The 25,000-nt window shown below is 43.3% G+C and overlaps 3 protein-coding genes across 6 annotated transcripts; 2 read left to right on the plus strand and 1 right to left on the minus strand.

Moving 5' to 3' along the window:
* The first annotated feature begins 5,478 nt into the window (after window positions 1-5,478).
* Window positions 5,479-14,072, plus strand: LOC121307776 (sin3 histone deacetylase corepressor complex component SDS3-like). Of its 2 annotated transcripts, none has more exons than XM_041240055.1 (12): window positions 5,479-6,097; window positions 8,723-8,792; window positions 9,170-9,225; window positions 9,485-9,556; window positions 9,783-9,802; window positions 10,165-10,321; window positions 10,828-10,923; window positions 11,071-11,132; window positions 11,461-11,482; window positions 11,711-11,816; window positions 12,165-12,249; window positions 13,182-14,072. In XM_041240055.1, exons 1-12 carry the CDS (start codon window positions 5,986-5,988, stop codon window positions 13,278-13,280), a joined length of 957 nt encoding a protein of 318 aa, XP_041095989.1. In that variant the 5' UTR covers window positions 5,479-5,985; the 3' UTR covers window positions 13,281-14,072. The 2 variants fall into 2 exon arrangements, with proteins under 2 accessions (XP_041095989.1, XP_041095990.1); XM_041240056.1 differs by lacking the exon at window positions 5,479-6,097 and adding an exon at window positions 6,680-7,016.
* A 2,166-nt stretch (window positions 14,073-16,238) lies between these two features.
* On the plus strand, window positions 16,239-18,412 carry LOC121307682 (dynein light chain 1, cytoplasmic). Of its 3 annotated transcripts, none has more exons than XM_041239916.1 (3): window positions 16,239-16,339; window positions 17,287-17,423; window positions 17,983-18,412. In XM_041239916.1, the coding sequence occupies exons 2-3, from the start codon at window positions 17,292-17,294 to the stop codon at window positions 18,118-18,120; spliced, it is 270 nt and encodes an 89-aa protein (XP_041095850.1). In that variant the 5' UTR covers window positions 16,239-16,339; window positions 17,287-17,291; the 3' UTR covers window positions 18,121-18,412. The 3 variants fall into 3 exon arrangements, with proteins under 3 accessions (XP_041095850.1, XP_041095849.1, XP_041095851.1); XM_041239915.1 differs by having other exon boundaries at window positions 16,240-16,349; XM_041239917.1 differs by lacking the exon at window positions 16,239-16,339 and adding an exon at window positions 16,383-16,640.
* A 975-nt stretch (window positions 18,413-19,387) lies between these two features.
* Window positions 19,388-23,144, minus strand: LOC121307695 (2-methoxy-6-polyprenyl-1,4-benzoquinol methylase, mitochondrial-like). Its single transcript, XM_041239940.1, has 6 exons — window positions 22,710-23,144; window positions 21,852-22,076; window positions 21,461-21,567; window positions 20,649-20,737; window positions 20,201-20,312; window positions 19,388-19,913 (listed from the first exon to the last, which is right to left on the minus strand). Exons 1-6 carry the CDS (start codon window positions 22,816-22,818, stop codon window positions 19,812-19,814), a joined length of 744 nt encoding a protein of 247 aa, XP_041095874.1. The 5' UTR covers window positions 22,819-23,144; the 3' UTR covers window positions 19,388-19,811.
* Window positions 23,145-25,000: the final 1,856 nt, after the last annotated feature.

Consider the following 25,000-nt stretch of genomic DNA (forward strand, 5'->3'; position numbering starts at 1 on the left):
GAGAGAGGGCGCACATAGCACAGCAAGCTCTGTGTCTGACAGCTGCTGTAAACAATGCACTTGCTGTTTTTAGCTCATTGCTGGATATTGATGTCCACAGTCCATATACAGAAGGTGCTCTTAAATGAACTGGTGCCAAACTGGGTGAATCTGGTTTTTAGTCCAGGGAATATTTATTGCAAAAAATGATTTATTACTCTTTTTTTATGTGTTGTAAAAACATATCCGTAATAGATCATTAAACCCCCACGACAAACTGTACATAATGCACAAAGACAGCCAATTCAAAAATACTGAGCCTGGTAAACTGGATCATTGCATTGGTTCTATGAGCGCTGTACTGACTATTCCACGAGGCGTCTTGATGTCTGTTTTACTGTAATTGCATGTCTGATTGAGGTGTGGAAAGGTGCAATGCTCCTGGCCAGCCTGAGTATACAGTGGAAACCGCATTCATTAGAAACACTCATCTTCACAAACATCTTTATTAAATTCATGGTACCGCAAGCTAGAGCATTACGAAAAAAAGTCTAACCTAAAAATATGAGTTGTTACTCGTAGCTGCCCTATTTGGCAAAAGTATACTCTGAAACAGGAAATGTCCTTTTAAATAAAAATTTACCAAACCTTACCAATGTACAGCCACTCAGTGAAAGGCTCTGATAGAGTATAGTACGATGCACAGTCACTCAGTGAAAGGATCAGATATACTATTAACAAATCTGAAAAGACAGAAAGTCTGTCGCTGCTGGATTTGCAAAGTCTGGACACAAAACTTCCATTGCAGAGCAGTTTGATCCATTCCTGGTTTCACTGTGAGTTTAAGAAGACACACCAGAGCTTGTCACCCAGACAAGGTGAAACTGTGAGGCAACACGAGTCATATTTCCCTTCCCTGCGGCAGCTTTCAGTTGGCTATGTAATACATACAAGCAAGTTTATTGTTTATCCACTCTGAGTTTAACAGTGTCCTCTCACTCGCCATAACCCAGAACACATCAGAAAATGACCAGAACGTGCAGGGGAGGCTCGTTTTCCATGAGCTCCACACCTTGCACAGGTCTCTTCACTGTATGTATTATTAATCTCAACGTGCTTCAAGAACTGGAGCATCCCAGATAACAATACCAGATATACAGTTTAGAATTAAACTGCATTGCTGTCAAAACCCGTCCCGCTGCCCTGCCACCTCACACTCAGAAACACCAGCTGAACCACTTATTGTTACAATCCAGCACAGAGCTCCTGTGCATTGCTAGGGTAGTTCAAGTGACCACGTGGAGTAACACAGTGAACTCATTCAGATGAGAGGTCGTGCATTTTTATTTTTTTGCAGCAATAATGGCTCTGTAAAGGTTAAACATGAATGTTTCAATCCTTACCCTAGATTACACTTAGTGTATAACACATGAAAACAACCCTTACTTTCAGTATCCCAGCATCCTGCCTGGTCCATCCGCAGCACTGATGTAAATGTACTGATATTGTAACAAACACACAGTTAATGTTTTGGAAAAGTGCATAGCAATATACAAGTCAGACGTAAAACGAAAACTGTAATTGAAATCAATTTCATTTTTAGGCCGACCGGTCTAAGATATGAATTAAAAGCATGCTGCTGTCAACCAAAATTAACCCAGTTTAGTTTCATATTTACTGCACTCCTTATAAAAATCATTTTTAATTTTTTTTTTAAAGACAATATAAACCAAATATGTATTTGACCGCGCAAATGATGAATCGGTATGGTATGTTCTTATGTCAGTAACTTAGAGCCTCAGATGAATCTCGGAGTCTCATATATCTAATATATATATATATATATATATATATATATATATATATATATATATATATATATATACACAGATATATAAACACACTATATATATATATATATGTGTGTGGGTGTGTCATATATATACACACACATACAACTTTCATCTTCATGTGACTGAGGTTGAAAACTTCCCAGTTCCGACTCTTTCTGCAACGTGTGCTAAGGAATGTCGTAACCAACTATAAAAAAATTCTGTCGAGCCTCACGTCTCCACATACCGTCACCGGGGATATGCAACTCCACCGAGGGCGATTACAAGTAACCACAAGCTCTCAAAGCTTACATTAGTATCGCTTTATCATACTGCGCCCCGTGAACGGATTACTCCTGTAAACTGTTTATTAAGAATTCAATCCGAAGAAACACAGCGTTAGAGAAGCGGTGTATACTGTCGAGTTAGGAAGAAACGTAGCTTGTCAGCTTTGCTAACCAGGAAAAGCCCCTCCGCTCCTGACACACCTTGCTGGAGTTGTGCAGGGCTGCGTGTGAACAGCACACGGTACCGGCTGGTGCGTGGGCCACAATTACCCTTAACAATATCAAACATTAAACTTATACAGTCGGTCTATTAAAGTCGCATTTAAATGTTCTGTATTTATTTTAGCTTTAAAAACGTCGTCTCTGTTACTGGACACCAGTATGGCATTTCTCACGCTTAATCTAAAACATGACAGACTAAGCATGTAAAATACGCAACAGTTATCAAACCTGCCGCAGTACATGTGTGTTACCGTTAGTTAAAGTCGGGTGCTTTCAGAATTAATACCCTGCGATTTTAATTTGGTTTCAGATCCGAAGTAGATAACTTGAGCTGGTTCCGCACTCAACACCTTGTCTACTGTCTTCAGTATTGTGTTAAAAAAGTCAAACGCTATACATATTTCTCTGAGACTTCGACACAAAAAAAGACAAACGCAAGCCTAGGTGTGTTATAACTTGTTACATTAGACAAAAAACCTATATTTGTGTTCAATTTAGACTCGGCAGTGTTCTTGAAACACTTGTTCTTATTCACCGTTGTGTTCAGTTCAAGTTCAAATTAAAATTCAACACGACGTGAAAACAGCCGGCGTGCTAAACTTCTTAAACTTACATTAACCCTTCTGGAACAATATTAATAATATTGACAATAACACAAATAATACGGCTTTGTTAACATTTACCAACTGACCGCTCAGGTTGGGGTCCCTTCTCCGGAAAGTCCTGGTTCTTACACGATCAAATAAAACGCACGACGTTGCTCTCCGTGGGTGTCAGTCGCCGTTTCTCTTTTAAAAGACAGCAGTTTGACTTCCTGAATCAATGAAACCGTCTTCCTCGGGCCCAAAAAAAAAAAAAAAATCCCGCCGTGACAGCAGCAAGCGAGCACACAGGGCACAGTGCACTACAGGCAGGCGGAAATAACAAGAGTTGAATGAAATAACAAAACGCAAACCTTGCTCCTGGGGATCCGGGCTGTGGGAGCCTCGCCTATTGGGAATGTGCTGCGCGTCGCCGGGCACGCACTTTGCGCGCTGTCACTGCGCTCTCGCTTACAACAGCACGATAAATACACACTGCTCGTTTCTTCTCTATTTCTCCCGACTGTCTCTCTCTCTCTCTCTGTCTCTGTCTCTGTCTCTCTCGGAGGTGCGGTCCTATCTGCAGGGTGAGCCAATCGAGCACAGAGCCAATCAACGCGTGCCTAGGGTGCAATGGACGAACAGGGGATCGCCTATCGATCATTTCTTTTGGAATCTATAATGAATATATATTTTTGAATGACTCACGTAACGTGCTATATATAGAATTGTACAACACGCTCTCTCTGACTAATTTCAGCTGGTGTACACAGTCCACAAATAATTACACGGAACTGTGGCTGAATTGTATTTGCTACCTGAATGCTACCCAGCGCCCCTGTTTGGACAGCTCAACTTCCAACACAACATATGCATTTTTAATAAAGTTGTACAGATAAAGTTAGCACGTTTGTAATTGCATGTGTAGGGATTCCCTGCAGATCTGTGTTTTGCAATGTTTAACAATGTCGACAGTAGCCCAGGGCATAGTTCATCTTTGTTAGCTTTTTTTATCTCAATTGACGCTCGTAGTTCAAGGACATACACCTGAGTTCAAACATCAGTTTGTTTTTCCACTACTGCTCAGTTACCTCCGAAAGAACAAACTAGTTCCCAATGAGATTCTGATAGGGCAGAAAACAGGACGGGTTCGTTTCTTAATCAGAGCCATCTACTGTCGGTGACAGGAAGGGCTATTGAAAAAGACAAGTGCGCCTTTCACCGTGTGAGGTCACGACCGTGCAGAGGCTGCATTCAGTTTGTCACGCCTAAAAACATTCTTTTCTTGAGAGTTTGCAACAGCCTTCTGCAGGAGATTACACCCCAAGTGCTAAAATAAACCCCAAGTGTGAAAATAAAGGCAATGGGCGGGGTTTCTAGGTGGCACAGTGCCGGTCTTGTACCATGCACCTTTCTTGTGTTATGCCACAGAGTGGTCGACACACGCTGCCCTGGCTACAACATGGCACAGAGTGACAATGTAGAACACTGACATCATCATCTTTGAAGATTGTGATTCTGTCTTCAACATTGCACTAAAGGGCACAGATAAAATAGATCCAATAGCTTAGAATGAAGTGAGCCAGTTAATGTCTCAATTCAACGCTAGAGCCGGTGTCTACACTGTGAATCGAGGCTGGACAGTGTCCATACCCGCTCTAGTAGAAAAGGGGACAGACAGCACAGTGATTGGCTAAATCTTGCGATATTATACTGCTGCCCCGCTGTATAATACAGCAGGTTGGGCGAGTTCTGCAGCTTTAACAAGAAGGGGGAAAAAAACACATGGAATCTACACGAAGTTCTGTTATTAGGGAGCATTCGCCTTCTAAAGCGTTGAGCGTACTGTAGTGCAGTAGCGTGCGTGTCATTATTTGTTTGATATTTATTGTACAAAACTGTCACGTTGTTTGTATTTGTTCAGTATTTTCTTCTGGCTAACCAGGTAGATAAATAAAGCCGAATAGTGAAGTTTAAATATTGTACAGGTGACCTGCAAACCAGATACTGGATTCCGAAAAGAAGATAGTGTGCACCAGCGCCATCTGCTGTTAAAGGAAGGGAATGGGAGGAACACTACAGGCCTGTTTCAAACAAAACCCCTGGACCTTCATCTGATCAAACACCGCGATGAAATAACACGCTCATCCATCAGATATATGTTGTTGTTTTTTTTTTTTGTTTTTTTTTTTTAGATATATTTATTATATATATATATATATATATATATATATATATATATATATATATATATATATAATCAAAAATGTAAAAATGGTGTTCTGAATAAAATGTTATGCACACAATATATTATAAATAGGGTAAATGACTGTGTTAGTAAATTCAAGACACTATATAATGTCGTAGGTTACTATTAACTTAAGGCAGTATATTATTCTAACAACCTGCGCCTGTCTCGAAACAAGACGTTTAACCACAAGAGCACAGCAACATTACTGAAGGAAACACGCTTCATGTAGTTTCATGCCTGTTGCCCAAACACCTTCGCCAGGTACGCCTGCGCACACGCTGTTGTAGTTCTTCATTGTGCCCCTGAACTCAGGGACTATACTTCCCAGAGGCCATCACTGCTGCCAGCCGCCGCGCCACCGGGAAAGCAACGACCCCACAGCAAACTTACAGGAAAAGAGGACACATATACACCGGCCTCGGGTGAATTCGCGGCTTGTGTAGACTTGTTAAATTAATAAAGACGTTGCTGAAAAGCACGGGGAAAATTCAAAACGCCAGCTTTATCTCAGCTCGAGTTCCGATCAAGGGAAGGCCCGCTGCTAGCGCCGGTGTGGATTTCGGCTGAAGTTTGATATTGCCGGCATTGTGCTAGAGACATGTTCGATTTGATGACTATTTCCACCGCAAACCACCGATAAGTACTCGGCATGCAATGTTAGAAATACAGCGACTGTCTGATTTATATTGAGGCAGATCGTTGGTGTCGTCAGTGGAGAGCGGGGGTCCTTGGTGTTATTTGGGGGGGGACGGGGGGGTCCCAGTTGCGAATCCTGGGTCGGGTTGTTTACATTGCAGATGTTTTTTTTTTTGTAAATAACTCATTCAGTTAAAATGACCTCGACCCTGCTGTCGCCGGTGGTGGATTATTACAACGACGAGGAAGAGCTGGACAGTGTGGATGAAGACGATGATGGGAGTTACAGAGGGAGAGACTCCGAAGAAGGTAAGCACGCCACCGCGGACACACGAACTGTGCACTTTGTGCATCGCTTACAAACGGCTTTTGAATGCAGATTTCGGTTTATTTTGGGTACCGGTGGCGGTACTGTAAGTGTAATTGAAGTGCAGCCTGGTATATATTGGCTAGTAGTGGTATACTATTAGTAGTAACTAGGTAGACATAGCGTTGTAAACATAAATACACAGTCCCCAATAACTGTTGCAGGGCGCTGGAAATACTTCTGGAAATAGTTGAAGCATTTTGTTTTCAAATGCAGTCGTTAGAAACAGCTTGCAGGAAATGCTAGTAAATAAACGGAATGTGATATTTGCCCCCTGTTGTTGTTAACAAGGCTGGGTTTGAGCTCTTTATATCCCGCTTCGCAAGCAGGGTTGGAGAGGTACCGTACGAGGCACCGTGTTCACAGTGCGCTGCATTTCTTCGGTTTGTTTGGCAAAGGATTTCCCAGCCCCGGGACCGAGCATTGACAAATGACAGCCCTAACTGGAAAACAGCCAGCTGCGGAAGACGACAGCGTGGATATGACTGGTTTACGAGATCAGGAGCTCTTATCTTATTGGACCGAGCTGGCGTCGGTTAAATGCTGCGGGGTGTTCAGCTGGACTCGACACGGAGAGCCGCACGATCACTCCATTCGCGACCTTTAAAAGCACCTTTGAGTGGAGCCATGGCAACGGAGTAATCGTGACATATAGCCAGCCCGTTTATTAACCAGCTAAAGCGACCAAGCTCTGGACGACCGTATTCATTTTATTTTTTATTTTTTTGCTTGGGCCTTAATTTAGGTCCAGTATTTATGCGTCTGATGCGATCCCGAATCCGTCTTCTGTTGGCTGATTTCTAATATAACATATATTTTGTTCATCACGTCTGGATTTGACTCTGGGTTGCATGAATAAAGGTAAAATAATAATAAACAGGTCATCATTGATTCATTTGGAAGACGATGATGCAGTATGTTATGCGTTTGTTTTTAACCCGGCGTCTCTCTCATTATACATTGTTGTATGTTTTTACATTTGTACTAACCTGTAATCAATCGAAAACGTGTGTGTGTGTGTGTGTGTGTGTGTGTGTGTGTGTGTGTGTGTGTGTGTGTGTGTGTGTGTGTGTGTGTGTGTGTCATTCTGGGCATTGCTTGGTTCTGAAAGTGTGTTTTGTTGTAAGTGTTGCAGTAAATGCGCTAGGCTCGGATAAACTCGGTTGCTTTTCAGAATACGTTGTATTTGCTCGTTGACGGCAGTTTTCATCTGTAACCCCAGGCAGTCGAGGTACTGTAATATTCTGATGTGTTTATTTAAACGTGGCGTCTTGCCTATGCGATTAGTGACTAAGAAAAGGGGAGGCAGAAGTCAGCTATTGAATTAAAAAGGGATCCTGTACCGTGTGTGTGGTACTGACTCTGTGTTTAAATGGTCATGAAGCTAGTGCTGTATGCAGCAGCAGCCTGACACAGTTAATACAGTATATTTAAAGAAAGAAAAGTATTATAAAGCAACCCATATTTCTGCAGTCTCAAGTGACGTCACCTTGCAGTATAATGTCTGCTGTGCTGTAAAGGAAGAAAACAGCTGAAAGGCTGGTAACGCGCACATGTTAATTAGCAACGAAGGTAAATTGAGTTCTGCTTGTGATGTAAAGCTGCCGCAGTGTTTGCACCATCTCTTGTGTTTTTGCTTTTTTAAATGTTACATTGATTTATTTAAATATGATGCATGAATTGTGTGTTATTTAAATTTGCTGTCTGAAGGGCGGGGGTGGGGAGTACTTTTTGAAGTGATTGGCAGGCTACAGCATGCATTTTGTTAATATTTATATTGATATTCCGCTGGAGACATTAGACATTTGCTAGCTTCTGGCATTATGCACGTATTAAATTTTCATATAAAACCTTCCAATGATGCATTTTATTACAATGTTAATTTGAAGGGCGCACATCACTCATAATCATAGATATTTGAGTATCTTATTGAGACAAGCAAGGTAACAGCAGTGGAGCGTTCTGCAGCGGCATACGAAACACTGCAGAATACAAAGTAATGCAGTGCCTTGGAGGGTTGAAGGAAGTGGCTGTGCTTTAATGTGTGTGCATCGGGTGTGCTTTTCATAGTGTAAGCCCGTGTGTTTGGTGGTGCAGTGGCGGGGGGGGCACAGTTGATTATCAGGATGAAAATGATCATTTGTTCTGAAAAGCAGGAGGCACAAGGTACCAGTGGGGCATGCCGTTATTCAGCTTCCAGTCATTGCACACATTTCCATGGGAGTATTTTCATTTTTCATGCAGAAAGCACAGACTGAGATGGGGCTGCTTTTGTGTACTCAGATCCTATTAGTTTGTGTCTGGCATCTCCTCCACCAACTCAACAGAAACAGAGATGGTAGACCTGGCAATACTGAAAACGTGCCCAGTGAAAGTTATGGCTTGGGGTTATCTCTTTCCTGAAGTCTTATTCTTCTTTTGAAATGTTTTATAAAACACAATGAGATGTAAAAAAAAAAAAAAAAAAAAAAAAAAAAAAGCTTGAGCAGCGTTTGAATTGGACGTGTTTGAATTGAATGAATAAGCAGATCTTTTTTTCATCTGGTCCTTTCTTGTTTTCCCCCCAGACACGGAGGATGCCAGTGAAACCGACCTGGCCAAGCAGGATGAAGATGATTATGTTGAAATTAAAGAGCAGTGAGTGTGATGGCGCTTGAGCTTCAAGGTCTTCTGTTCTGGTTCAGATAACGGACGCGTCTGTATTTTTAGTTGCTCCCTAGGCAAGCATGTCTAAACGCTGGAACAGGCTTCCAGACTGGCTGTGCAAATAGGCCAGACTCTGTCTGTGTGATACTGCCCTCTGCTGAGCAGCTGTAAAATAGATTGATCTAGATTTTTTATTTTCTATAGCCAGCCTGATTTCAGCTGCAGGAAAATATACTCCCAGCTGCTCTTAATTATAAATGTAGGTTTCTGCATGTCAGAATTCCCATCTAAATAAAGTTTAAGAGCCATTGAATAGGACCTTTTGTGTATCAAGGTTATAAAAACACTCCATCTGGTCTCTTCTTTAGGATGTACCAGGACAAGCTGGCGTCTCTGAAAAGGCAGCTAGCACAACTGCAGGAAGGTAGGTATGGGTCTGTAGGGCTGTACTGGCGGGAGTGACAGTCACGTGGCAGCTCATGGGTTTATGTGAAACAGTGTAATAGAAAGCATCCTTCAGGTATACTCCTGGTGTTTAAATCAGTGAACACTTTGTGTTGTAAAAGTGACGTCACTTTGATTCAGCTTTCAGATCCTTTTATCCGCCACTCATTTTTGTAATTTCTGTTTAAAATAGTTTTTTTTAATGATAACTGATTCCTCACCTGTGGTTGTTCATCCAGGCACACTGCAGGAGTATCAGAAACGAATGAAGAAACTGGACCAGCAGTACAAGGAGAGGCTGAGGAATGCAGGTACTGCCTTTAACCGCAATGGGCAGCCAGTGTGCAGCCAGCGCGTTTCATTTTACAAGACTGCTGGTCTCAAAGCTGCATCAGGGTTACTGAGTTGTGGATGTTACACTGCAGCCTTGAAACCAGTGAACCTTGATAGTGAGGATGTTGGATGTGTACATGATGTCTGTAAACCAGGATTTGTGCGTTTTTAAAAGAAAATAATTTGTTCCTGTTTGCTTTTCAGATCTTTTCTTGCAACTTGAGGTAAGTCATTTCAGTAGATTATTTCATTCGGAAATGGCATACATTTAGGAAATGTGTATCTCCCATATCGTCTGTAATCAAGGGGGGGGTTAGTTCAGTTACAAACGCAGTTTGATTTGGCAGAAGTACATTCAAATGTTGTTCTTCCTGCTAGCAATGCCCATTTTAAAAGTATAATGCGAGCGCTAGTCATTTTGGAAATGGAAATTTTGCACAGAAACAGACCCGCAGCAGAATGAGCGTTGGCAAGCTTGAGGAAAGGTTCTGCTCGTCGATCTCTGTGCGTTCCAGTTGGGGGCGCTGTGGCTAGGCTGGCCAGTGCTTGTGCGGCTCTGTGTTTGACGTGTCCCTCTTCCATGCAGACGGAGCAGGTAGAAAGGAACTACATCAAAGAAAAGAAAGCAGCTGTGAAAGAGTTTGAAGATAAGAAGATTGAACTGAAGGAAAACCTCATTGCAGAGCTGGAGGAGAAGAAGAAAATGGTCGAGAATGAGAAGCTAACGATGGAGCTGACGGGAGGTATGGGGAAGCAGTGCAGCACATCGGCTGGACAAAACAGTTTGGAGAAACAGCCAGCGCATTTTCACAGCCAGCGCCAGCATGGTGCTTTTAGTGTCTAATCGATTTATAACCCAGTGTTTTCTTAAGTACCTTATGTTGGTGAACTGTCGGACCGAGACCCAGCTAATGAAACTAACGTCAGGTTTCAGCTTAGTGTTACCTTAGGTAAGATAGTCCAATATCACACGTAATCGGGGTCTGTGAAGCCAGCCCTCTTCAAATTGGATGAACCCTTGCATGCTGGCGATGCAGCTTCTTTACGGTTGTGATTGGTGATCTTTGTCTTTGATGGCTCATTTGTTGAACACAGGAACTGCAAAGCAATTCGAACCAGTGCAGGTTCTCCTGCTATCCTTAATCTGTGCGTGCGTGGTGTGTCTAATGAAGCTCACACTAAAGGCTGGAGTGGATCACTCGGCTCTGCAGTGGGAGTCAGTTATGTAGCTTACTTTTCCTTTTTGTAGATTCCATGGAGGTAAAACCAATTATGACCCGGAAGCTGAGAAGGCGACCAAATGATCCCGTTCCCATTCCAGATAAAAGGCGGAAACCTGCACCCGATATCCTTCTTGTGCATATTTATTCCCTACAGTCATCTCACTGCGGTAATCCCTGTTCATTTCCATTACAATGAGATGTGTGTGTGCTAAAGCAGGCAGCAGATCCTACTTCCAGTAGATGCAGTACTTTCCCTTAACTCTGAACACCTCAGCTGAACTACTTGCTAACAGATGAACAGATCATGGAAGACCTGCGGGTGTTGAATAAAGTGAGTGTGTTTGATCTTGCAATACTGTGTCTGTTTCAACACAAAACCGGATCTTCAGCAAAGTGATCCCACGGGCATGCAGTACTTCTGCAGTGCCCAGAGCACGGCTCTTACTGTCTTTGCTGACAACCATTTGAAGCGTTCCTGTTTCAAAACAAACTGTTTTTCATAAAGCCTCAGATCTGAACACTTGCGTGGTGGTGGTGGTGGTGGTGTTATTATTGCTATATTTTTTTTGTAATTCTTCTCTTATTTTATTGAAGAATGGTAAATAACTGAATTTATTTAATTAAAACCATTAACATGTTTTATTTTTGCATTCCCACAGTTAAAGTCACCTAAACGGTCAGGTATGTATGTATGCTTTAGTCTAATATTATTTTTTTGTAGTTTTGTAATGTTGACCTTTACGCTACATGACATGCAGGTCACTTTGTAATATTTAATTCTCCCTGTGTAGAAATCACAAACCTTATAACCTACACATGAAGTATTGGGCACAGTGAATAGTTTAATTGTGTGTTGTGATGTTTAAAAAGCCCGTACTGGAGTGAATGAAATTGCGTTTCCTTGGTCAGCTTCCCCCTCCTCGCCGGAGCACTTACCCAGCACTCTGACAGAGTCCCCGGCACAGCGCTATGAAGCCCGCATAGAAGAAGGCAAGCTGTACTATGATAAAAGATGGTAAGTCTGGTGTGTTGAGCTTGAAGCGCTGTTTGTGCTACAGCAGCTCTGACTCTAGGTAGCTGTGTAAAGAACTTAGCCTTCGAATCGTTTATGATGCCATCCATGGATCTCTTAACTGGGTCGCTGTGGATCACGGTTAATAAAGTTACAAGAACAAGACCAGCACTCGCTTCACATAGATTTATTTATTTCTTCATTTCTCATCTGAAAACCTCAGATCTCAGTATGGTTCTCTATGCGTCTCTGAATGGGCTGTAGGTGCTTGTCGGTAGATTCTGAAAGCCATTCATTTGTAAAGGGAAGTCTGACTCTCCATGAATAGCTGCTGTTTGTTTCATCACACAGGTATCACAAGAGCCAAGCCATCTATCTGGAGTCCAAGGAGAACACAAAGATCAGCTGTGTGATCAGCTCAGTGGGAACCAATGAGGTTGGACTTCACATTGTTATACCAGCAGCTAGAAGTGAATTAGGAAGAGTCTGCATGAAAGCATTCTCAGACAGCAGCTGATAGGAGTCCCCCAGAGCACTTCTTTGTATTAATTATAAATTACATTATACGTGTGTGTGTAGATATGTGTACATAGATAGATATATACCGAGCATCAAAAGATATTTATCGCTATTATAACACATTTATTTAATAAAATAAGATATATAAATGATGGACATTGACGAAATGTTTTTGGTTTCTTTTTAATCACTCGATCATTGATCCTTGACCGTGACACGCTTGAGTGACTGTGACTGAAGCATGTGCACTTAATCACCTAATTAGTGAGACAGTTGATTGGACGCTGGATAAGGAGTGATTTCAGCTGTTGAATTGCAAGCTTGAATAAAAGCAGTAAAGATCATCAGAATCACAGAAAAGAAACCAATGTGGCACGTCTGTCAAGAGAGCAGCGCCTTCGTGCAATCTGCACGTTGGAGGCTGGACTGGGGCAGCGCGCTGTGGCTCACCGTCTTGGGCGCTCACAACCAGCAATTTCAAACCTGGCAAGACGGTATAACCAGACACACTGTGTCAAAGACAGGCCACGAACTGAGAGACTAGGAGTCACAATGCCTGTCCAAGATCGACAGATCATTCTGCAGCGTCTTCGTGATATCAATTGTTGTTAATCAGCACAATAAAAAGTCACTTCACCTGCTCTAAAACAGTTTGTCATTTTTCAATCACATCTAGTGAATTGTATCTTTTGATCTTTTGATGCTCAAATATAAGTGATATGTTTCTTTTGATGCTCAGTTTGTGTGAGTATATGAATATAATATATATAAATATAATGTATGTGCATGTCTACTTGCTTAGGGGCTTAATATGAAGTGCTTATCCTGTGAACACCTTGTTGCTTTCAGATTTGGGTGAGAAAGACGAGTGACAGCACGAAGATGCGGATTTATCTGGGGCAGCTGCAGAGAGGAGTGTACGTGATCCGCCGGAGATCTGCAGCTTAGATTCTTTTCACCCGTCTGTTACTTTTTGCCTTTTCTTGCTCTCGAACTATTTCTCGGACTACGTGTGTGTCCCACCATGAGACTGTTGCTCCTTCTCGCTGGCCTTTTCCAGGACTGATGGGCAGTTATCAGAGCCTGTGCAAAATGCTGGGGAGCTGGGGGAGTGGAAGCTTTGGAAGATAAACTGCCCTCCAATGTTATTGTGCCCTGACCTCGTCCTCTGTTCAGGCAATATAAATATTGATGTTTGAATCTGTAATCAGGGATGCCACGAGCAGACTGGTTGTGTGTAGTTTTATTTTTTTGCATCAGGGATTTTTGATGTGTCGATTCAGAATAATGCTTCTCGGTGTAATTTTTAAGTGAAGCGATCATTACGACCGTACCAACCTGTAGCGCTGCTTTCTGACAACGGCTTCCTTTTATCCCCCTCGATACAGCTGTTCATTTTAGCAAGCGGCATCTGGCAAGTGTCCCAAGAAGGGTCATGTTTGGACAGAAATATTCATGTGTTGTGTTTTCATTTTTGTTGGCAGAGCATCTTCCTTTTTCCCCCCACAGCTGTTGTGATTTCCTGAGCTGGCCTTGAAAACATTTCCAAGCTTGAAATGATCTGTCTTTGTTGAGGCAGCTCTTGTGAAAAAAGTGAGAGCCAGGGAAAAAAAGAAAGCCCCAATGCTAAGTAACCGATACTCTCATCGTGGTTGGGAATCTGTTAGGAGATTGTTACCATTTGTAATTTTGTCTATTTAATACTGTTTGCCATCACTATAAAACTGCATACTTTACACATCTGAGGGGGATGCTGTGATTTTTCTGCTTAACACAGCCCGGTGCCTGCAATACATGCCTGTTAGCAGTGGCATCGTTAGCAAGAACGTGTTACGAAATCAAAAGGTGGCTTGTGGTTAAAGAATATGATACACTGTGTCATGGCATTGTTTTACAACCTCCAGTTGTCATGCATTACCTATGTGCCCATCATTCAGCTACAGCAAAGTATAGTATTATATTGCACTTGGAAGTTATTAATATCAAACCCTAAGCTACTGCTGGGGTAAACTGCATGAATACCTCTCTCAAAGTGAATGAACTCTGTAGCTCAGTTGGAACGCAAGTTACTAGTAAGGAATATTTTAAAATAATGGTTCCAGGTTGCATTTTTGACAAAATGCGATTTGATCTCGGATTCTCAGCAACATGAGCAAGAAATCGCAATAATGGAATGAGACCAGTGAACTGTACGCTGCCTTTCATCTCATTGTGAAGAGGTGTGGTTCAGGCTGTTGATTCATATGAAATAACCTCATGTGGAATCTTCAAAGTAATGACATCACATCACTTAAGCATGAATGGACTGTTGCCAAGACCCCCATTCTGATGAAGTTTGCTGCACTGTAATGTACCAGTTGCTTTATTATTGAGTTTTGTTTTAATTGCTGTCCAGTCCTACACCTATTTTCCAGGGAGTGTCAGACACTGATTGCTATGTCTATTATGGGGGGGGGGTGTTCCAGGTAAGATGTTTAGATATACATACGCTGGTGCACAAGCTGAATTAATGAATTTAGAACAGCAAGGAAAACCTGCCTCTTCAGCACAGCATACTCCAGCTTGCTTCTTCAGGAATTCACTGCCTTCCAGTACAAGTTTGTTGTATGTTATTTGTCTGCTGTGTTTTACTTTCAGAAGCTTTAGTTACAAAGCCTACCTGTAGCAGAAGACTAGACAGGACAGGAGAGTACAGCCCAGGCATCTCCCAAGCCCTTTACTGTGGGGCGTGTATCAGTCACAGCGGGGTCATAACACGATCCTAATGATCCTCCTCTCTGGGGTGGGGTTTTAGAAATGCACGGGAATTTGCCAGTAATCGTTGCGTAGAGATGAGTCCAGCACTAGTGCTGCACCACCTGTTTTTTAAAGGTAGGTGAAGGTTGGAGAGCCCCACGAGTTACTCCTTGGATACTGCTCTGGATTAACATGTTTAGAGGCTTTCACAATGTACTACAGGCAAAGAGAAGGAGGTGTGGACTAGCTAAACAAAACTGAAGCTTGATACAACTGGAATACACTTCTGAAACATCAATCTCTTTCACCTGAAGAAGAGACCTTTAAGGTCTTGAAAGCTTGTGATTAATTAATGTTCAGTTAGTCCAGTAAAAGGTTCACATCTCCGCTTGGCCTGTCATCATTGGACTAATACGGCTACCATTTCATCAACCAACGACTATGCACTGTGAAAGGGACTCTCCCATTAGTGTAGCTATAGTCAACTGAAAAGCATATATGTGTGTGTGTGTGTATAAATACAGGTATACAGCCAAGGTAATTTAATACATCAGCTGTATCCGTATGTGAAAGAGGGACAGGTTAATACACGTTAAACAGTACGACCGGCTCGTTCACACAGCACTTAGTAAATTGAGCGCTCAAGCACGCTGAGCTCTAATTGTGTCTTGCTAAACTTTGATTAACTTGGCCCTTTTGGTAGATCTCACATCTCCGAAATAAAAAGGGATTGTTTTAAGTTCAAGTGCAATACGAGTCTTCTAAATATGTAGGTATAATTCATTCATTCGTTAGGCCATTGCTATTCCTATTAGTGATGAAGGCGCCCGCATTATATTTTTGAGGTTATGATGCGGCTAGGGCATCTCATCTTATTTCAAGGAATTAGTTACTTCTCAGTAAAAACCGCGTCGTTAAGCAAACAGGCGTGTTCGTGTTTGTTTGGGCTGTTCGGTGCTGGAAACCATCCCGTCGTCATGGAGACGCGCACCTTGGTATCTTATCACCATGGTGAAGACGCCGCGTCCAGCCCACAAAGCCTGCTGGTCTGAAAAAAAATGCAGCAGTAAAATGCAATAGAGCCGAAAGTGAGCATCAAATCACAGGCATACTTCAAATTAGGATGACCAATGCGAGCCGGGGGGGCGGGGTCTGCCGAAGCGAGGGTGCTGAACACGAAGGCGCAGCGGGAGGCTGTGAAGCAGCCGTGCTGTGAGTCGAGAGGAGAGAGCCTCGGAGAGACGCTTAACGGGTATTAATAACGATATCAGGCGAGTAAAGGTAATTAAATGAATCGATACCGCGAACAGAGAGACGCTGGGGTTGTATTGAGTGCTTATATAGATATTTAACCTGCACACGGCTTGTATTGCGTGGCATTGTGTGAGCGAAGGCGCGGGTGGGAGTCGCTCCAGACTCGGAGCCGCACAGGGAGCCGCGCTGTTCAGGGTTTAGCTGTGAGGGGGCTTGGGCTGTGTGGTGTTGTAGGGAATGGGCGGTGGTCCGGTCCCATGGGATGAGTTACAGTACCTTGTATTCTAGAATCGGTACAAACTGCAACCACAGAAAAGGGTAAGAGAATTATTATTATTATTATTATTGTTGTTTTTTAATGGAGCATTGAATAAATTAAGACCAATATGAAAATCAAATCCAGCAGCGCCAATCAAATAGTTCATATTTGGACCCGGTAAAGGAAAAAAAAGGGTCCTCCAATCAACATGCTTTCAATCAAAGCTGGAGAAGATCTCAGTGTGCACATCTATTATTTACATATTACCGGTAATACAGTGTAATACAATATTTACTCATGCCTGTTATTAGACCGTGTATTGCATTCAAGTACTGCATTCACGTTGGCTCTTAGCAGCGTCAATTGAATGTTTATTTTTCAGGTTACATTGAAGTCTGGCAGTTTCTGTAAACATTCAGCTCCAGAAAGTGTTTCCATACTAGCTAGTATAATCCCTTCGTGCCTGCAGTTTGACGACAGGTTTCCAAACAGACTGGCTGGGAGTTTCCATAGCGACAAGGTCCCTAGCTGCAGATGACCAAACAGTTGCCAGGATTATTATTGAATGGCTGCTGGTATTATCAGGGTGGCGATATGCTTGTTCAGCTTCTCATACCGGTAGGCAGAGCGCGTATTCCTGCGCGCATCATGGTGGGTGTACCTCGATTGTCACTTAACCTCCACCCTCTCCCTGTCGCCCACTAGGGACAATGTCTGACAGAAAAGCCGTCATTAAAAACGCCGACATGTCGGAGGAGATGCAGCAGGACGCGGTGGAGTGCGCTACGCAGGCTCTGGAGAAATACAACATCGAGAAAGACATCGCAGCCTACATCAAGAAGGTGAGCGATGATGAGATAGAAATGATCTTAACGTGGCGGTGTTAAAGCCTAATGTTTATGGGGGGGTGGGAGTTCAGACATTTGAATGTTAACTTCCACTGAAGTTCGTGAGTAGTGTTCTCTCTTACTCAGTTACTATGTGTGTCCTTTCCCCCAGTGACTGGGTGTGCGTGGCATATCTTTGTCAAGTTTTGCTTTGTGTCCCTAGTGTGAAGGTTCCACTTATTTGTATTAAAAGGAGTCTTGTATGGCAGCTACTAAGACTGTAGCTACAGCGCACAGGACTGTAATCGCTGTGAAGAATAGGAACCCAGTGCTGTGGGTGTGCTGTTGCCTTTGGGTAGCATCCCTGCCCTCAGTCCTGGCAGTAATGCAGACCATGCAGCACATTCCTAGACACATTCATCACACCCCAATTGCACATGTTCGTAGTGTGTGTTTGTTTTTACAATCTGTTTTCATGAATTAAAATACATTGATGTTTATAATGCTTTGAGAGGAATGTGTTTCAGGGTTAAGCTGATGCAGGTTGATCATTCTTTTGTCTTTTTTCTTGTAGGAGTTTGACAAAAAGTACAACCCCACTTGGCATTGCATTGTGGGCAGGAATTTTGGCAGCTATGTGACTCATGAGACGAAGCATTTCATTTACTTCTACCTGGGGCAGGTGGCCATCCTGCTTTTCAAATCCGGATAAAGAGACAATCTTTTATACTGTCATTCCAGAAATGTGCCACACGTTAAGTGGACCCCCAGTGCCCAGGATAAGAACCGGAACTCCACTAACCCCTCCAAGGGGGGCTGCCCGTAGACCTTGCAGGAATTCATTGTTTTGTTAAAGGTCCAGGGACCCACACATTCTGTGCTGCTTCCACGTTCTTTGTTGGTTACTGCTATATATGTTCATTTATCACATGCCTATATTTATTTTCATCCAGTTTCTAAAACTAAGCACAAAAAAAATTCAAATAAAAACATTTTAATATGAATTTGTCTTTTGCACTTTATCAGCAGATCAAGCCTTTCTTACAATTGTGTTAAATTAACTGCATATTTCTTATGAAAAGTTATTTTAAAAGAGTATGCACTCTTTCTATTTTGGTATTTGCATCACTGTTAGGGAATGTTCACATGGCTCAAACTGGGGCAGTAGTATCATGTTACATGAAGCACACTACCATCTCTCCGTCTCTGTTACGATTGGTTAAATGCCTATAACATTGCCCATGTGGTCCATACTCCCAGTACCTATTCCTCTTGGTGTGAACATTGCAACTGGCTTGTGATCCAAGGAACAGAAAGCTCTTTCGTGTTACAGGTATAACTGAAGCTGTTGTGTGTTTGATAGAGGAAGGTTCCCAATAGGAATAAAAAGGACGGAGTGATATTCCATCTTGCAACCTAAGCCTAACCCCATTCGCTTCTTTCAGCAGGTTCTCTTTATGCCACTGCCAAGGGCTCCCACTCAATAGAGGAAGCAAGTTGAGATAAAGAATCGTTCGACTGTGACTGGAAACGACTTACTGTCAGTTCTCTTTAGAAAAGGGTGACAACTCAGCTGGGGCTTGAAACTCAATCTTTCATCCCCGGGTGTAGTGCGGTGCAACCCATTACTGTCTGCAGAGCGGGTGGCTTTCACATCACACTGCCTGAATGGACTTTTCTTTGCACTAATCTTTGAAGAGCTTGGCCAAATCAAAGGAAAAATGCAAAAGTGTTTTTTTTCTTTATACCTGGTGACCTAACTATGAAATTAAAACACGGTTTTCTATCTTAACAGGTAAAAAGTTGTCAGGCTGCAACATATCTGTAGAAAACAGCGAACGCACTGAAAACATTGTATTTTTCTAAGGATCATGGATACAACTGTATTAGGTACACACCATTATTGAGGGATTATTCTAGGACTAGTTTGGGGAAAAAAAACAAATATCAGCCCGTTAGATCTGTGTTTTACTTTCTGCTCTTTTATTTTAAGATCTTGACACAAAGTACTAACGGCGTTGTGAAAGAACATCACTGTTGTACAACACCAGTAAAAATATTTAGAAAAATCCACTTTATTTTCAAATTATGCAAATACCTCTTTCAAACATCAAGCAACAAAACCTGGTTTATTTATTTATGTTAAAAACTTGGTATCTGGCAAGTGCTGGTAATACCAGGAAAAAAAGATTCCATTTTCTTGCTCCGAGTACCGTTTTCTCCACTTGTTTTGCTCGGCTTTGTGTTTCAATTTCTGTCAGAGTCTTGACTGGGGAGTGCTACCTTTCAGACCAGTCCCAAACGCAAACCCAAAGCCATGCTCTTCAGGGCAGTCGGCATGTTGTCGTCTCCCCAGGACAGGGAGTATCCGAGGCGATAGGCGTTCCCACTTGAGGCGAGCACTCAGAGTTTGAATCCCGAGTGAATGGCGACCACTCCACCTGTCAGGTTGTGGAACTGGACTTTGAAGAAGCCGGCGTCTTCAATCATGGCCTTGAACTCCTCCTAAAACAGCAAGGAGAGATGCCACAGGTTACCTCCTCTCTGGAAGAATGATCTTTAGTGTAAACAGATTTACTACTAATACATAAATCTATCCAAAGCCCTCTGCTCCTATTTGTTTAGAGTTTAATTTTAGTCCAGAAAAGACCTGAGAGATGAAAGGTGACAGAGATTAGCATCTTAAGAGTGAGATGTAAACTGCAATTATTGAACAGGAGGAGTAATTTACTAGAAATGGCTGAACCGCTCCCAAATTACACTGCACTCCGGAATCAACCCAGTCCAATTACCTGGTCTGGGAAGCGCCTGATGCTCTCCACCAGATACTGGTATGACTTCCAGTCCCCAGCAATCACCTCCCCCAGCACTGGAATGAGCTGGAAACTGTAGGCATCGTAGACCCTGGGCACAGAACACAGGTAACAAACACACCATTGCACTCGATTTGTCAGAGCAAGAAACACACCAGCACTATCTATCTATATGCAAGTAAGATTTATGACATCGGGGCTCAACTCTGACCAGAATACTTACAAGCAAATAACATGGTACATTCTTTCACTATGGAGTTCTAATTCCACGGCAACACAGAACACAAGAGCAATGGCACCAGGACCTTGTGAAATATACCATGCCTTGGTGGTGATACACACCCCAGAGAAGTGTGTATATTACACAGACAGCCCTTTTCTGTACTGTGTATTTGTAAATGCATGCACCCCACCCCACCTCTTTCACCTGGACAGAAGCGGGTTTGAAACGTGGCTGAACTCCAGGCACAGGAACCTTCCTCCTGGCTTCAGAACCCGGCGTGCCTCCTGTAGAGCCTGTCTCGGGACACACAGGCGGGACGGATCACTCTCACTGCTACCACTATTTTATCATTGCCCCTTCATTTTCCATTTTAATATTTCCTCCTTCACGGATTTTAATACAGTATTCATTCTAGTGCTGCACAAACTCATTATTTGGATCAGCCTTTACACAGGCGAGGGTCCACTGCTGCCGATCGGGGGCTGATTCACCAATTCAGGTAAAGCAAGCGAAGGAACGGCTGCTTGCTCGGTTCTCTGCAGAGCTCAAGAAATAGAGCAATCATCACAAATCCAAGCAGCTGCTTCTTCAGAGGCTTCACTTCGACCCTCACCTGACTGTCAGCACCTGATTTCTGCGGAGAGCTCAATAATTGGTTTGTGCAGCACTAATTGATAATATATAGCATCATTTGGGATCATATTAACTGTAGCTGGGTTTCTGGATACATGTTTGAACTGGTTCAGGACTTGTGAGAGGCGTAAGGGTTCCCACTCTCTCCAGAGCAGCACACACAAGCGTTCTCATTTCACGATGCCCACTCTCTCCAGTCCTCTACACACGAGCATTCTCGTTTCACGATGCCCGCTCTCTCCAGTCCTCTATACACGAGCATTCTCGTTTCACGATGCCCGCTCTCTCCAGTCCTCTACACACGAGCATTCTCGTTTCACGATGCCCGCTCTCTCCAGTCCTCTATACACGAATGTTCTCGTTTCATTTTGAAGCTCACCCACCTGGTCGATGTGCGTGACGTTGCGGATCCCGAAAGCAATCGTGTAAAAATCAAACTTGTCATTGTCAAAAGGAAGCTCCTCCGCGTTCCCCACCACCCAGGACAGACCTGCAGACAGACAGACAGACAGACACATACAGTGAGCGAATCCATTTCACAGAACACAATTACAGCTGCAGTCTTCAATGACTCCCGCCCATGTTTCCAACTTGCTTGCTCACAATGTCCTTCTTTGGCTTTTGTTTTTTATGGAATATGTTTACTTGGATAACGCTGTATTGCATAACACAGTTTATTTCAAATGGTTCGCAAATTATATTTCCTAACACAGCACTCGACATGAAGGCTTGTGCATGCCTCCTTGTTGGTCTCTCCCTCTCAATGCAGCGTACCTGTGCCATAGCCCCGATCTGCTGCCCGCTGCCTCCCCACCTTCAGCATCTCCTTGTTGATGTCGCACACCACGGCCTGTACCCCTCCCTGCATGCCCGACTGGCCGGGTTGGTACGCCTCTGTGATCTCCTGCCAGGACGCGCTCTGACGGGACAGGGTACCCCGGCGCGCCTCTCGATCCTGACGGTACCAGATGTAATCCAGGAATCGGAAGGAGATGTCACCTAAAAAAAAAAACAAGCGCGTTGGCAGTGCCACAAGCGCACATTTCAGGAACACCGGGGGAGCCTGTAGGGTAAGCAAGGCTGCTGCTCATTAAGACCTTCACATTTTCAATTCATCTTCTCAAGCTTTCGGACACATCGAGTTCTCTCTTGAACTTGTCCATTCAGCAGGTCCAACAGACTTTCCTGATAAGTGAGACCTGGAGTGTGCTAAAAACTCATCTTTCAGTTCTCATGTTGCACCCAACGTGCAGAGGGAACCTTTTAAAACCTTTACCTAGCTGTAAAAAACAGGCTCACATTGATTTCCAAGATGTCTTTACAGCTTTAGTGCAGAAAGACGGGCCGGGCTTCTGGGACAATTTCAATACTGCACATAACATTTAAATAAGCCCTAACACAAACTAATCTCAGTTAAGGTTAGGGTTAGCCACCAGAGGATGTTTCATGCGTTTGAAAGAACATAGTACAGTTTTGCATTGGCCTGTCTTTCTGCATGTAAGCCTCTAACTTTTAAGGACTAAGGGATCCTTGTTTTGCTTTAGCATTCCCCAAGGCCCTGTGAAACCTGCCCACTGGAAGTAACTCTATGAAGCACCACAGATATATGTGAATACTTCCACAGTGCCTCACCTGTGCCTCCCGCCACATCCAATAGCAAGGTCCCGGGCGTGGGGCTCGCCAGCTGCAGCAGGGTGTCCTTCCACAGCCGGTGGATCCCCAGGCTCATGGCGTCATTCATGACGTCATACTTCTGGGCCACGTTCTGGAACACCTTGTAGACTGGGCAGGAAACAGAGGGGCTGATCACTTCCACGCAGTGTTGCCGGGTCCGCGGTTTCCCCGCGGAATTGGGCTACTTTAAAAAGACAGCCGCGGGAAATATTTAGGAGTAGCTGGTTGCTACTTTCAATAGGTCTCGTGGGTTTTTGGGGCTAGTTTATAAAAGAATAACTTTATTAAAATGAATAAACGTTTGCAGCGTACCCGCTGCAGTGCACACAAACAATGAAAAACTGAGTTTCCCAATAAAATAACACGCTGCGCACGAACACAACCACCACTGCGCATGACCATGCGAGTGGGCAGGAGACACGAACGAGTGTGTTAATTGACGGTGAAAAGCAGCCACTTTACGATACGGTGGAAATATCCAAACCGCTAAAAAGCAGGAAAAGTAACGAAGTTTAAGAAAACTAAAGAACCAGAGATGCCACTGGGTAAGTGGGCTAAATACGGACAAATAATACTGCAAAGACTGGGAGAAAGAAAACGTGTTAAAAGAGTGGATTAGCAGTGTGCCTGGCAATGACTCGAGAGCTGCGTGTAGATGCTGTAAATGTGAAGTCCGAGCACATCGCCTCGATCTGTTAGCTCACTGTAAGACACAGAAACACACTAGAAACGCGGCTCCATTTTCAAATGCAAGAAGCTTATTTGACACGGGATTTAAGAAAACAGTTGACAGTTCCGTTGAAGTATGTGAGTTGAAGCTGGCAGCCCATATTGCTTGTCGTTCCAGCATCTCCGTGGATCATCTGGGATGCAGGGAAGTTGCACAAAAGGATATTAGTCTAGAACAAAATGCTCAACACTTATAAAATCTGTCATCGGGCCCGTTGTTCATCAGGAGATGCCTGAAGACATCGACAAAGAGCCATACTCTCTAATTGTAGACGAAAGCACAGACATCAGTGCAAACAAGCGACTCTGTGTGGTGTTAAGGGACTTCAGCAGAAAATTTGAACGTATCGTGACATCGTTTGTGATTGTTAGCTTGCCAGCCGGTGATTCTCACAGCATTGCAGCAGCCTTATTCACATTCTTAAGGGAAAACCAACTGGAAGTGGAAAGATGCATTGGTATGGCAACAGGCGGTTGCAGTACAATGTGTGGGAAAAAGAATACGGTACTAACAAAGTTAGTAAAAATAGTGTACATTAAGTGTGTTTGTCATTCACTGCAGCTATGTACATCTAAAGCAATGGACGCACTTCCTCGAAACATTGCTTACATGGCATCACAGACGTACTCGAGGATTTCCCACAGCACTCAGCGTCAAAATAAGTACCGCGATCTCTGTGCCACCATTGATGTTGGAGAAGCCCCGCTGAAGATTTTGCAGCTTTGTGACACAAGATGGCTCGCAATTAGCCAGTGTGTTGATCGAGTGCTTTCTCAGTACGAAGAGCTCAAGTTGCACTTTCAGCTTACAAAGGACAGTGAAGGGAACTACAGTGCTGAGCTACTGGACCAGATGTATTCAGACCGCGTAAACAGAATGGATCTGTTTTTTTTCCTTCAGCCCCGTTGTCAGTGAGGTCAGCAGAATAAACAAGCTGTTTCAGCGTGACAGCGCCAATCCAGCGAAACTTATTGCTGATTTAATGGCATTTTACCGCAGTTCGATCCAACGAATCATGAAACCTCATGATTTTCCAACATGGTCGTCTGTAATGGATTTTGACATAACGTCCGACAGAAACAGCTTGCTATTTTCCGCAGTGGACTTCGGGATCAAGTTCCAGTTAGAACCGTCAGAATCAAAGAGCGAACCTCAGAAAGCAGAGGATGTCAAACGCAGATGCAGAGATGACATGTTGGGAGTTTCAGAAAGAGATAGAATAAAGATTGCCTCCCAATATCCAGCAACTTGAGTCACTCACCGTTCTCAGCCCAACTGTTGCGCTCAGTTCCAAAAAGCTACAGCTGGCAAATGTATCATTTTTGCCACTATACAATGGAGATCTTGGCAAACTCGAACAGCAATGGCGAGCTTTAAACGAGGTACACTGGGTGCACACTGAAGAACACAGCCTAATTGGAGAGTTCTGGGTTGAAGTGGCGAAACACACCGATGCAGCTGGGGATAAAGATTTCACTGAACTTGGTATTTTGGCATTATCTCATTTAGCCCTACCATT

This window comes from Polyodon spathula, chromosome 58, assembly GCF_017654505.1.
Source record: "Polyodon spathula isolate WHYD16114869_AA chromosome 58, ASM1765450v1, whole genome shotgun sequence".
Classification (NCBI taxonomy): Eukaryota; Metazoa; Chordata; class Actinopteri; order Acipenseriformes; family Polyodontidae; genus Polyodon; species Polyodon spathula.

What these genes read in the sequence shown, in the direction of transcription:
- LOC121307776 (XM_041240055.1), top strand. Translation starts at nt 5,986, where the DNA reads ATGACCTCGACCCTGCTGTCGCCGGTGGTGGATTATTACAACGACGAG. An exon ending in GCTAGCACAACTGCAGGAAG is followed by an intron (nt 9,226 to 9,484) that starts GTAGGTATGGGT and finishes TTGTTCATCCAG; the next exon opens with GCACACTGCAGGAGTATCAG. An exon ending in ACCTGCGGGTGTTGAATAAA is followed by an intron (nt 11,133 to 11,460) that starts GTGAGTGTGTTT and finishes GCATTCCCACAG; the next exon opens with TTAAAGTCACCTAAACGGTC.
- LOC121307682 (XM_041239916.1), top strand. Translation starts at nt 17,292, where the DNA reads ATGTCTGACAGAAAAGCCGTCATTAAAAACGCCGACATGTCGGAGGAG. An exon ending in TCGCAGCCTACATCAAGAAG is followed by an intron (nt 17,424 to 17,982) that starts GTGAGCGATGAT and finishes TTTTTCTTGTAG; the next exon opens with GAGTTTGACAAAAAGTACAA.
- LOC121307695 (XM_041239940.1), bottom strand. Translation starts at nt 22,818, where the DNA reads ATGAATGACGCCATGAGCCTGGGGATCCACCGGCTGTGGAAGGACACC. An exon ending in GGATGTGGCGGGAGGCACAG is followed by an intron (nt 22,077 to 22,709) that starts GTGAGGCACTGT and finishes TTTTTTTTTTAG; the next exon opens with GTGACATCTCCTTCCGATTC. An exon ending in TCAGGCGCTTCCCAGACCAG is followed by an intron (nt 19,914 to 20,200) that starts GTAATTGGACTG and finishes TTGCTGTTTTAG; the next exon opens with GAGGAGTTCAAGGCCATGAT.